Source organism: Nelusetta ayraudi, unplaced genomic scaffold (genome assembly GCF_046127955.1).
Source record: "Nelusetta ayraudi isolate G7.1 ecotype Tasmania unplaced genomic scaffold, CSIRO-AGI_Nayr_v1 ptg000048l, whole genome shotgun sequence".
Taxonomy (NCBI): Eukaryota; Metazoa; Chordata; class Actinopteri; order Tetraodontiformes; family Monacanthidae; genus Nelusetta; species Nelusetta ayraudi.
The window spans coordinates 8994415-9007500 of record NW_027466098.1 but is presented as its reverse complement, the minus strand read 5'-3'; the positions used below and the strand labels follow the sequence as shown (position 1 = coordinate 9007500).

General features: G+C 47.6%; 1 protein-coding gene across 1 annotated transcript in view; it reads left to right on the top strand.

The window, feature by feature from the left end:
- The window catches only part of arhgap35a (Rho GTPase activating protein 35a), a 63738-nt gene that overhangs the window by 37697 nt on the left and 12955 nt on the right, over positions 1–13086 (top strand). Inside the window, exons 2-3 of the mRNA XM_076036128.1 lie at positions 3807–7644; positions 11987–12128. Coding sequence (XP_075892243.1) covers positions 3919–7644; positions 11987–12128 — 3868 coding nt within the window. The 5' untranslated portion in view covers positions 3807–3918. The remainder of the gene's footprint in view (positions 1–3806; positions 7645–11986; positions 12129–13086) is intronic.

Genomic DNA, 13086 nt, shown 5'->3' with positions numbered 1-13086 from the left:
AACTCTTGGGTGACTGTCTCTGGCTAACCTTTCCTCTCTGGTGCGTAATGACCGGAATGCAGCACCCCCACCCCCGTGGAGTCTACATGATCTCTACACGTAGCACGTGTTGTGATTAACTTCACAGGTTGCAGCAAATAGTTGGCTTGACTGCACTGCAAACACCCTGCAGATGTGCACCACCATCCGCGGCCTCTCCTGTCGCCGAGACAGTCGAGGATCGAACAAAGGCAAAGATTTGCCTGGTCCAAGGCAAAGATGGCCGACCGGTGCTTGTTTTGACTCTGTTGAGACGGATCGCCCGGTGCCATTAGAGAAAACGGGAGGAGACACCAAAGGGGAAATTGAGTTTGCGGTGGTTTTCGTGGCTGGCAGGGTCGAATGAGAGCGATGTGGTGGCTCAGACCCTCGACCCTGAACTCATCCATTTCTTACCACGCCCCTGCGCACCCCCCTGAGGGGATTCCAATGTGAGGATCACATGACCCAGGCCACTGACCTCTTTCCCATCCCCCCCTTTGCCCATTCTTTTCTATACCGCCGTATACTTCTGCTCCAGCAAACACCTTCCACTCCTTCCTGCATCCTCCCTTCCTCCGCTCACCCCCCGTGCGCACCATGTCCGAGGGTCAGGGGCAGATGCAACGCAGGCCCAAACCTATCTTAATCTGCAACCCCTAAACATCCTTTGGCCTCGAGACAGTGGTATGTGACTGGATCTGTGCACCAGACCCCCAGGCCCAGCGCCTGGTGGAACTGGGAGACTGACAACAACTCCTGCTCTGAGCTCAGTGGAGCTCGGGCTGGAGTGTTGTTCCTGACTGTAGAAAGAGGAAACGTATTCCCGGGACCAGATGCATTGTTTGAATAACCTGTCTGCTGGCAGGCTGGCATCTCAAACAGCTGAATTGTGCAGTTATGGCCAGCACTCTACTTATATTGTGGTTGTGTCAGTTTTGCAGGGGAAGAACGGGCAGTCTCAAGAGATGTCTTATTTCCTTTCATTGTGAGCTGCAGCCATTTCTAAACCATTGCATCTTCCAATCACTCAGGGCTGAGCATTTGCACAGTCCGTTCACTTCTCACAATGACATGTCAGTCTGACAGAAAATAGAATTCCAATTCCTTTGTGCGCCGTCACATTTGCGGTCACGTCTCATTTTTTTTATCACAAGAGGGAACCCTGCGCTCACTGTTAACCGCACTTTGGTTTTTAGTTGACGGCTACAAAATGTGTACGGGCTTGCATATTCACACACACCATTTGGCCGAGTGTTGGAAAAGAGAGGTGGGGTCAGTCAAGCAGATGTTCGGCGAATGAGTCTGTTAGTGTTGAACATTGCTGGTCTGCAGGCCCAGGGGGAAAAAAGGAGAGCTTGACTTCATTTAATCCAGACACTCTCACCACAGGTCACAAACATGACCTATTTCACACATGATGTGATTAGCAGCGTGACGTCAGCATGAGTGCCACAAATGCATGTGCATATTATTACTATTTTCCACAGCAACAGATGCGGTGATGATCAGTGTCGGGGTCATGAAGCAAAATTAGTAGAAACAGCTGGAGCTTTTTTCCTGTTACAGTCCATCATTATTATATCAACTATTAACTGTTCACTATTGGGTCGAGCCAACTCGCAGCAGGACACTCTGGGTTGAGCTGCAGCTCACTTCAACCTTTTTTACTTGCGCAGCAAGCAGCCCAAAAAGGCCTTATCACTACAGTTGCAGTACAGAATTCGGTAATCATTTGATGTATGTTTAATAATAGTCAGCATAATCCGCTGTATGCTGTAACAGTACTCAATCATGGCAAGAGCAATTAGAAGGCGACCACTGATGGATGGGCTCCACTGGATTATTTGATTGCACTGTAAATGTCGGTGTCGGCGTGAGGCTGGCCAGCAGGAGTAGGATTGTTCACATAAATAAAGAGTGAGTTTTATTTGGCTGTATATCCAGAAACACCAGGTCGGGTTTTTGTGGAAGGGGATTGTTGAGGTCATCCCTTTTATATTGCAGACATGTTCCAAGTCTTGGCACAGGTGCACCTTGTTTATTCTAAGGGCATAGCTAGGTTTCCTGTTGTACATCTAATCAAGGACCTATAACGGCTTGAAATGTTTCCAGTTAGTGTACACAAAGTCAAAAAAGTACATGTGCATTAAACAAAGTTGCAAAATATTTTTGGAAAGAAGGATTCTCGAATGAGCTCTCGTTCCATGTTCATATAAATAAAGTAGATAGCAACAAGCGGACTGAGAGCAGTGCATACCACATTTCCTTTCCATCCCTGTTAAAAGGAATAGAGGGTCTAACCCTGGCTGTCTTTATACATTTTTCAGAAACGTTTCCCCCGCAAATATCAAAAAACAAGATATTCTTTTTGATATTGGAACACCGGCATCTGGTTTCTGTACTATATACCTGGAGAAACACAAGGAGGTGTTGCCTCAGCAATGTGAAATCACACCCAAATTGAATATGCTGCTTTGAAACCAGGGTTGGAAGGATTTCTTTTAATTGTATATCTTGAACTTAGTACTTAGTTGTTCAAATAAAACGTACAGGGGGACATACATTAAATACAACTAATCAGTGTGACAGCCACTGGGGTTTGAAGTTACTTTGTGTCTGCAATGTACTTTGGTCTTCTGTGTCACACTCCTACCATTTCCTATTCTCCGTCTACTGCTCTGGCCTGCTGCTGTTGGACTTTGAAGTTCCTCTTTGTGCGTTCACAGTTGTCTGCTGTCTGACAAACTCAATTCAGCAGTCATGAAGGCTTTGTCAGCTTTTGTGCTCTCTCTCTAAAGAGCTATTCATGTTTAATAATGGTTTTAATGTCTGTTTCACTACATTAGCACTACAGTTAAGACATGGAGGGGGTGGTCTCACACTGAAGGTTTGTGTGCTGGCTGTCTGAGAAGATTTTTCGTCTTTACAAATTATGCCATCAGGGAGTGCTAATTCATGGAGAGCATCTCTAGTTCTTCACCCTCTCATGTCTTCTTTTGTATCTCATGGACCGTTTGAAATAATCCTGAGTGGCAGCTTAACTTTAGCTCTATGCATGTTTCCATATGTCCATGCTTGTTCATCATATGTGGTATATATGTTGAACCTTCTTTGATCTGTTTACAATGGGCCGTTCGGTTAGAAGCGTAGCAGAACATTTTTTCTTCTTCTAGGAAAATGAGTCATCCAACAGGCATTGCAGCGTTTTGAATACAGATGGCTTTCCCCTAGTTGGCCAATTAGTAAGTTTAGCTGTGAAAGGCATATCTGCTTTCATCTTTTGTATTTGTCTTTCACTGTGGGTACAAGGAGCTTCTCAACTTTGTGGTAGTGCAGTGTTTGCTGTTAAACTTTGGGCATCTTTTCATTGTGAAATTAAAAAAAGAAACATTTTTCCAATGTTGAGGACAATGACACAACAAATCATGTTATTTTTTTTTTTTAGTAGAAAACAAGAAAAACACTCCATAATATCAACATTCAGAGTTGAAGGCAGCCTTGCCGGTATGAATGAGCCGTGGAAAATCGTAAAAATGTTTCTTTGACTGAACTACAGCAGGGTTAACTAATGTGCTGGATTGTTTCAGCTTTGCCACTGACCTCAATCCTTTCAGGAAACATTTGGTTGGGAAATTGAATCACAGATTATTAACAGCACACAGGCACACGCCAGGATTCCAGATGGGGGGGCACAAAAGTGTTTCTGTTAATTTAGCCTGTTATTTGCTTAGATTGTTGTTTTTCTAATTATTCTGTAGGATTAATTAATTTCATCTGTCTTTCAGGTCCAGGCCCCAGCCCAGTGATCCCATCTTGCATGGAAACCCTCCTACCTTGGAAGCCTTTTCTTCTCCCTAAAGCCAGCGGCTAACATAGCAGGATGAGCTTCTGCCAGCGATGATGATGGCCAAAAAGCAAGATGTCCGGGTACCCACCTACAACCTGGTTGTGGTTGGGCTGTCCGGCACGGAGAAAGAAAAAGGCCAGTGTGGCATTGGAAAATCCTGCCTGTGTAACCGCTTTGTGCGGCCAAGTGCAGATGACTTCTACCTGGACCACACCTCTGTTCTCAGTACAAGTGACTTTGGAGGCCGTGTGGTGAACAATGACCACTTCCTTTTCTGGGGAGAGGTGGGACGGACTATGGAAGAGGGGCCGGAATGCCGCATGAATGTCGTTGAGCAGACCGAGTTTATTGATGATCAGACTTTTCAGCCACACAGAAGTACGGCACTCCAGCCTTACATTAAGAGGGCAGCTTCTACCAAGTTGGCTTCGGCAGAAAAGTTGATGTACTTTTGCACAGATCAGCTCGGACTGGAGCAGGACTTTGAGCAAAAACAGATGCCTGAAGGCAAGCTGATGGTGGACGGCTTCTTACTCTCTGTGGATGTTAGCAGGGGTATGAACCGTAGCTTTGAGGACCAGATGAAATTTGTCACCAACCTGTACAACCAACTAGCTAAAACTAAGAAACCTGTGGTACTGGTCCTCACCAAATGTGATGAAGGAGTTGAGCGCTATATAAAGGATTCACACACTTTTGCCCTAGCCAAGAAAAACCTACAAGTTGTAGAGACTTCGGCACGCTCTAATGTCAATGTTGAGCTAGCTTTTCTCACACTAGTTCAGCTCATAGATAAAAGTAGGGGAAAGCCCAAAATTATCCCTTACTTTGAGGCGCTGAAGCAACAGAGTCAACAGATAGCCTTAGCCAAAGACCGCTATGAGTGGCTAGTTAGCCGACTTGTGCAGTATCATAATGAGAAATGGCTCCTTGTCTGTCAACGGATGCAGTCTGCCTCGGAGTACAAGGATTATGTTTTCCTTGAGGGAACAGCTAAAGCCAAGAAGCTTTTCCAGCAGCATGTACATCGACTTAAACAGGAACATATAGAGAAACGCAGAAAGGCCTACCTTAGTACATTGCCACAAGCCCTGTCCGTTCTGTTACCCGAGTTGGATGAAATCGACCACTTGAGTTGGTCAGGAGTTCAGAAAGTCTTGGAGACAAAAAGAGATTTTTCTCATTGGTTTGTAGTGCTGGATGACACTCCTTGGGAGACCACACCACACATCGACAACATGGAAGATGACCGAATTCCCCAAGATCTCTTAGAGACTCCCCCGGCTGAAATTATATATGAGACTCACCTGGAGCAGCTCCGCAATGACCGTAAGCGTGCGGAGATGAGGTGGGAATTCAAAGAGAAGCTCAGTGTTTCTCCCTTCATTACACCTGGGAAACCATGGGAGGAGGCCCGAAGCTTCATCATGAGTGAGGAATTCTACAAGTGGCTGGAAGAGCCTGAATATCTAGACATCTACAACAAACATCAAAAGGAAATCATTGACCGAGCCAAAGAGGACTTCCAGGAGCTGCTTCTCGAATACTCTGAGCTCTTCTACGAGCTGGAAGTTGATGCCAAGCCTAGTAAGGAGAAAATGGGAGCCATCCAGGAGGTGCTGGGTGATGAGCAAAGGTTTAAAGCTCTGCAAAAGCTACAGGCAGAAAGGGATGCTTTGGTGTTGAAACACATTCACTTTGTCTACCACCCCACAAAGGACACCTGTCCCAACAGCCCCCACTGTGTCGACAGCAAGCTAGAGCAGATACTGGCTGCCAAATACCCTACCCGCTATGCAACATCAGACACCATAAGATCAGATTGTGGGAGGGCAGAACGGATAAATCTTGTGATTTTAGGCAAAGACGGGCTCGCCAGGGAGATGGCAAACGAGATAAGGTCCTTGTGCTCCAGCGATGACCGGTACGTGTTAGATGGAAAGATGTATGAGTTAGCCCTTCGTCCAATAGATGGCAATGTACGTCTGCCCGTCAACTCCTTCCACACGCCGACCTTTACACCCCACGGCTGCCTGTGCTTGTACAACTCCAAGGAGTCCCTCTCTTATGTTGTCGAGAGTTTAGAGAAGCTTAGGGAGTCAACTATAAGCAGGCGGGAAAGGGAAAACAGCTTATCCCAACTCCCACTGTCCCTCCTTCTGGTCACCAAGCGGGGGGTGGGGTCCATCGGAGACATTGGCGGGGAGACGGCTCAGACTCTTATTCATCAAGGGCAGCAGGTGGCAGGAAAGCTGCAGTGTGCGTACCTAGACCCTGCCTCTCCAGGCATGGGCTACGGGCGAAACGTAAACGAGAGGCAGATCAACCAGATACTGAAGGGCGTTTTGGAATTGAGGAGAAGCATCGGGAGCAGTTCTCCACCCTTACCCATCACAACCTCGAGCTTCAGAGATTCTCCATCCCAGCAAGGTCTAGAGGCAGACCTGAGGATAGCCGTTTGCCTGATGTGTGGAGACACGTATGACCTAGACCAACTTCTCGCTCCTTTCCTGTCTCCCCAACACTGTCGTCCTGCATCCAGCCTCAGCAGTGGCACCTCTGTTTTGTTGGACTTGACCGTAGGAGCCCAGAGGCAGAATATTGAGCTGTCTTTGCTCTCCTTCCACTCCTCATTTTCACTCCGCAAGACCAGACTGGTCCACGGCTACATTCTGGTGTACTCCGCTCGCCGCAAGGCTTCCATGGAGACCTTGTGCGCCTTCCTGTGTGAGGTCCAAGACATAATACCAATCCAGTTACTGGCAGTGGGTGAGAATCAAATGGAACTATCAGACTCTGAGTCGGCAAAAGAGCAGGTCAGTCAGGGGGAGGATTTGGCCCGTGAAATAGAGGCCAGATTTAACACAGTAATATGTGGACACGGAGGAGTTGTAGGGGGGCTTCACAAGATTGACCTTTTTCAACCGTTCCTCAAGGAGGTGGTAGAGAAGCGCACGTTCATCGAAGCAACACACATGTACGACAATGTTGCCGAGGCGTGCACGAATGAAAGCGTCAGCCCCCGCTGTGGTTCCCCCAGTCCGGTGAACATTCTCATGGACTCGGAGGAAGACATCGACCCGTCACCACCGTATCCTACCCTGAGGGACGATGGCGGTCTTGCAGGCTTCAAGCTACCCGATTCGGAATCAAGTGACACGTTTTCCGTCATTTCTGAGCTCAGCACGTTTGAGAGCAAGCTGAACAACAAGGTTCCGCCGCAAGTCAAGCCCAAGCCCGTTCGCAAGGTCAGCCTCAACCCCTACGTGGACCAGCAGGGTGGCACCAACCGTCGCACCGTGCCGCAAGCCGTCACGTGGGCACCCGGTAGCGATGGCGGCTATGACCCCTCGGACTATGCTGAGCCCATGGACGCTGTGAGCAAGCCCCGACCCTCAGAAGAGGAAACCATCTACTCTGTGCCTCATGACAGCACACAGGGCAAAATTATCACCATCCGCAACGCCAACAAAGGTCATTCTAATGGGAGTGCCGGGGGGAACGGGTCGGACAGTGAGGCTGACAGCAGCTCACTGGAGCGCCGGAGAAAGTTGTCGGCCCTCGGCGTCAAGCCCAAACTTTACAGAGACCGATCCAAACGGCTCGGCAAGTTCAGCAGTTTTAGGACCAGTTTCTCAATAGGCAGTGATGATGAGATGGGAGGTCCGCCCAAGGCAAGCCTGGATGAGGGAGGAGCCCAGAAGGACAACTCGATAGAGGAAAGTGAAGACCCGAAAAGGAGGAATATCCTTAAAAGTCTGCGCAGAAATACTAAGGTTAGTATTTGTGGACCATCTGATTCTATGTACTACAAGTGTGTGTGGGTGTGTGTGTCTGGGTGTGTGTGTGTGCGTGCCTGTGTTTTACCACTGACTTAATTGCCATTTCATGATAAAATACTTTAATAGATCGTCAATGATTATTGGTTCAAAAGTATTAACGTCTGTTTGTCCTGATCTTCATCTTTTCTCTAAACTCCATTAAAGTTCCTGTACCGCGTGTGGAATTACCACGCTGTTATTCAATTGCCAGAGTAGCATTACCATCACTTAGATGTGTTAGAGGGCCCAGTGGTCTCACAACATGTTAAATTACCCCTGACACTGAATTGAAACCACAATTTGACTTGTTTACAGAGACACATAACCGGTTTATGTCAGGGCTTTTCTTTTTCCCTTGCATACTTTTCGTGTTTAATCTGTGCCTTTATGTGTTTTGTCAACCTTTGTCTCCTCCTGGCCTGCTCTCGTCTGTACTTATCTCGCCGATGTTATGACGATACTTGTGACCTTATACTGGTAGACTTAGCAGACCACAAAGTTGCACGATGACACGCATGGTGTTGTTAAAAAATAAAAATTTAAATTTAAATAGAAGTCAAAGTGACCGACGCTGGGCTCATATAAAAAAAAATTAATACTACTTTATATGTTAGTATTACTGTGTATGTGGGAATGCCTTATTTCTTAATTTTTTAGCTGTTTCTATTAGCCTCTTTACTTAGTATTCAAGATTCATTTGTTCTCACTAGATTGTTAAGAATGGGCAATTGGTGGTTATAGGATTTTTCAATTTCGATACAGTTTTCAAGTGGATATGCTTTGCACTTATAAACCAGTGCCAGAAATCACACAGCTTCTGTATCCATGTCCTTATTTTTGACTCAAATTATTCCCTATGCGTTGTCCCCTTCAGCTGTTCTGAAATCTAGATGTTCACATTATGAACTAATACACTTCCATCACCTGCTCACAAGCAGCTGTTGTTGCGAGCGTAGGACAAATTTATTTTGGTCCAGCCCCCAAAAAGGTGACTTTTGCAGTGATGTGTCTGCTCAGCTCAGGGATTTGAATAAATTCCGCTCTGGGTGGACTTCTTCAACCCAATAACATTAGTGGTTGCAAAAAAACTATGACTTTTGTGATTGGTTTTTGTATGCCAAGAGTTTGAGTTACGGCATGTGAGTGCAGGTAAAGCCTGAGGGGACACTGTGGGGCGTGTGGAGAAATAATTGGAAGCAGAAACTTCAGTTTTGTTTTTAAATGGGAACAGCAATGGCCTTCACTTCGGGCCGTGAGCAGCTCCGTCCCTGTTGCGCCAGTCGTCCCACAGCTAGAGCCCGGAAACATTTCCTCTCTCACTCCCGCTGCACCTTTTCTTTTCAGCCCCGCTCTGCCAGCTCAGGGAGAGAAATGCTTCGAATTCCTCAGTCACCTAGTTGCAGTCGGGTATCCTCACGCAAGAAATGAATGTGAGGGAGAGAGTCTTCAGAAAACACAATTACTGAAAAAAACAGACCAGGGAAGAAAAAAAAAGGGATTTGATGTTTTTTTTTTTCTTCTTCTCACAGTGACTTTTTGTTTTTTCACGCGCTCTCTTGAGTCGAGGCTCAGAGTGATGCACGCGCGCTGTTATTGGGGAATGTGTTTTCTGTTTGTCGCCTGTCGTAGGGGTCTGTTTTATCTTTCTCGGGGCTGGCGACGTATCCCGTCTCAGTCAACAACTCGAGGGAGTGGCCAGAAGGCAAAGCCGCGGGGGGAAAGAAGAAGAACGGGGGGGAAATAGAAAAGAGCGAGTAGGGTGAGCGTTAGGCAGTCTGCTAAGCTAAGATAGGGGGACAGACACACGACCCACTTGGCGCGATGGGACGCGAATAAATGAGGCGCCTCTTTTTATTGGAGGCGAACTGGCATCGGGCGATGAACCAACGACGGCGTTCGGCGACAAACAGACGCTACGCCGCCGTCTTGTAGCATCAAGTGCGTCAGCGGCACTTTGATTAAGATTTCGCTCACCGTGGGATGTATGCGCGGCATGATAACCGTGACTCTCTGGATGGCGCAGCGTCGCCGAGGAGCTCGGCCAGCGTGGGAAGGGAGATGGAAGTGATAAGTGGAAGGAAGTTTCAGTCAGGGGTCTGCCTGTTTGGGTCTTTAATAGAACGATACCTGGGTGCGGGGGAGGGCTTGGGGGTTGGGGGGGGGGGGATTACCAACCTGAGCATAAAAGTCAGCAGTCACTTAACGCGGAGGCACTCCGAGAAAAGAGCCTCCGCCCACCGAACAAAGCGGAGGCTCCTCCAGTGAAGGCAGCCGGTGCTGGCGGGTTATCTCTGACCTTCTGTTGTTCCTGACACTTAAGAAGCCATTTGACACATTTAAGTAGCGACAGAAGAGGTTTTTTTTTTTTTTTTTTTTTGTCCCCCTCCTTTCCCCTCTACAGTTTATCAGAGAAACACTCTCAGTGATTGTTTGGATCTGTCACACTTTGTAGAACTCAAGTGTTCTTTTCAGCGTTCGTTGGAGAAGGCAAATTTGTGCAAAGTGATTTATTTTTTTTTATGGCATTTTGGAATAATGGGCATCGGCACTTACAGGCCCCCATAAAAAAAAATAATGCAAAGGAAGAAACGATAAAAACAGCAACAACAATAGGCCAAATCTCTGGATGTGTTTTAAATTACTGTTTTCTCATAATGACACTAAGTGAAGACATTGCCTTCAATTTGTTTTATTACAGTTATGTTTATGGTTTAGATTACATTTTTATTTAAAATAAGAGTCCCACGTAGTATATCCTCTTTTGAGTCTGTATTATTAATCTTCTACTGAGGTTCACAGATTCCAATTCTTATTGTTCATCTCTGATTTAAATAAAGTTTTATCTGCATTATACAGTAGACAGGCCATTGGCTGACCTGCATCAGCCAATGGCCTGTTACAGTTTTTACTTAAAATGCATTACCTACAATCTTCAGTCTCCTCCGAGTGTCTGTCAGAAGACTACCTCATAACTTCTCGTTAATAAAACGATGCATATAAATGCACATATGGAGCTCTATTACACACAATCCAGTCTACTACCCCATCTACTCACTGCATTTAACTTGTCCTTGCCGTGGCGACACAGTGAGGTCCTCAGGTGGGTGAGCCTTTGTTGCTCTCCTCTTAATTAGCGCTTCAGCCCACCGCTGCGAGTGCAGTTGCGTGGTATCGAGCATGTTTGCCAGAGTGCAGTCAGGGCCGGTATCTGGGGCACAGCGGGGCACGGCGGGCTCCTTCTCTTTAACGAGCACTCCGACCGCTCCTCTCCTTGTGTCTGTCTGTCAGGGCCCGAGCTGTGTGCTCAGCCGAGCGTGCCCCCTTTGCCTCACCAGCCTGCCCGCCGGGGCCGAGCCTCGGGGGGCTTGACAGGCTTACTCCAGATCCAGGCCTCGGGGGCCTCCGATGGATCCCCGCTCAACGCGGCACAATTACTGCAGCCGCCTCGGCAGCACGAAAAAGCCAGCCCAGAATGTTTGGGAGGTGTATTAGAGGTCTCCTAACGGGAGAGTAATGCGGATCAAAAGTAATTAAACACCCAATAAGAGGGTTTAATTATGTTAGAGCTGCAGTGCATTGCGGAGGCGTGGATTGAAAAAAAAAAATAAAAGAGCACCGTGATGAAGAAGCTGATGTTCATCTGATGGTGCACAGAGCAGCCAGGCTGCGGATGAGGAATGTGAGATTATCAGTGAAAGGTTTTGAGGAATGTGCGGGAGACGGGCGTTGACTTCTTTTCAACCCCCGTCAGCTGCTAACGCAACAAGAAGTACGTCACATCGCGTCCGAGTGAGGACACTGAGACAAGGAGCAGCGCTTCTCTGTGGTCTCTGTGCTCCAAACGTTTTCTCCTGTCAGCAGTGTGAGTCACACTTCAAGGTTAATTGTGTAATAGTTGGAGATTTTGAGAAGAAACATCGACATCACGTGGTTACGTTTTAGATTGTGGCGGGATTTCACCCCGCACCCTCTCCTGAGCTTGCCAGTGAACTACGGTGGCACAAACCTGGACACCTCGTCCACCTTCTTCTTTGTTGGTTTATTTAAAGACAAGGCAATCATCCTAAATAGAAAATGCACTGTCAGGCGGGCTGGATTGTCCCCGCCAGGCTTCCATAGAAATATGGTGGTGCAACATGGCAGCTAACTTGGCCAAATTACTTTTGTTTTACTGCGATAATACACTTTCATTCATGTTTTTATGAGCTTTCACTAATATAAAAATCATCAATCAGGCCGTATTCTCCACACTGGACCTCACACCTTCATTTTCATTTTCTCAACCCGTGTCTTGTAGAAACCACGGGCCAAGCCCAGGCACTCCATCTCCAAGCCCATCGAGAGCAACTACTTCGGGTTGCCGCTGTCCACCGTGGTCAGTCCCGAGAGGCCCATCCCGGTCTTCATCGAGAAGTGCATCCGCTTCATCGAGACAACAGGTAACCAAAAGTCTGCTTCGCAAGTATCGCACACGCACACACACCACATTGCTCAGTAGCATCCAGCTAATTCCGGTGTCAACTGGTCTGAAATGATTCCGCAGGACCCCGCTCTGCCTTCACCTGCCCGCATTAATCTCCCTCTGGTTTCAGCCGCATTTCTTCCTTATCTTAATCCTTCGTACCCGGAGGGATTGCTGCGTGCTGCGGTCTCGGCGGAGTGCGATTCTGTCTCTCCACCCCCACCCCCACTCCCACCCCCACCTCAAATCAGCAGCCCGTTGTGTCTGCGTGTTTGTGTACTCGTGCTCGCTTTTGTGTCTCCTTCCTCCGTCTTTGATGAATGGCATTGTTTGGCTGAGCTCGGGGCCTCGCGCCGGGTCGTCTCTGGGGACAGGAACTCCGGTTGCGACGTCGTCGACTCACTTTTACGATGACCTAGAAAAATAGAGCCGGCGCTTGTTGTTGCGAGCCTGCAGGTTTTTCGGGTTTTGCTGTTTTTTTTTTTGTTTTTTTTCCCTTTTACATTCATTTTACAAAATGCACATTCACACTCGCGTCAGGTCCCGCACTTTCCCTCTCCTTCCCTGGGAATTGCCAGAGCGCAGAGGTGGTGGGACGGACACTCTAAACCCTCTTACCCTGTTGCTCTGACGCCAGACCCCTCCCTCTTTTCCCCCCTCCGCCCATATTTGGCCGGCCCCCTGGCTCACGCGGCCAGCTCTCCTCTCACACTGCCACCTCGTTCCCAGTGCGGCGCTGCTTTTAGTGCAGCGTCACTGCAGTCAACTTTAGTCTCCTGTCTCGCTGCTGCTCACTCTGCAGAACAAGTCTGTGGGGGAAGTAGCAAAGTTTGATTTCTCCTTTACAAAGAGAAGAAGGAGAAGTGTTAAATTAGCCTTGATATAAGCTGGTCATTTTTTGAGATTGCAATGCGCTCAGATCAGGTCACTGCCTG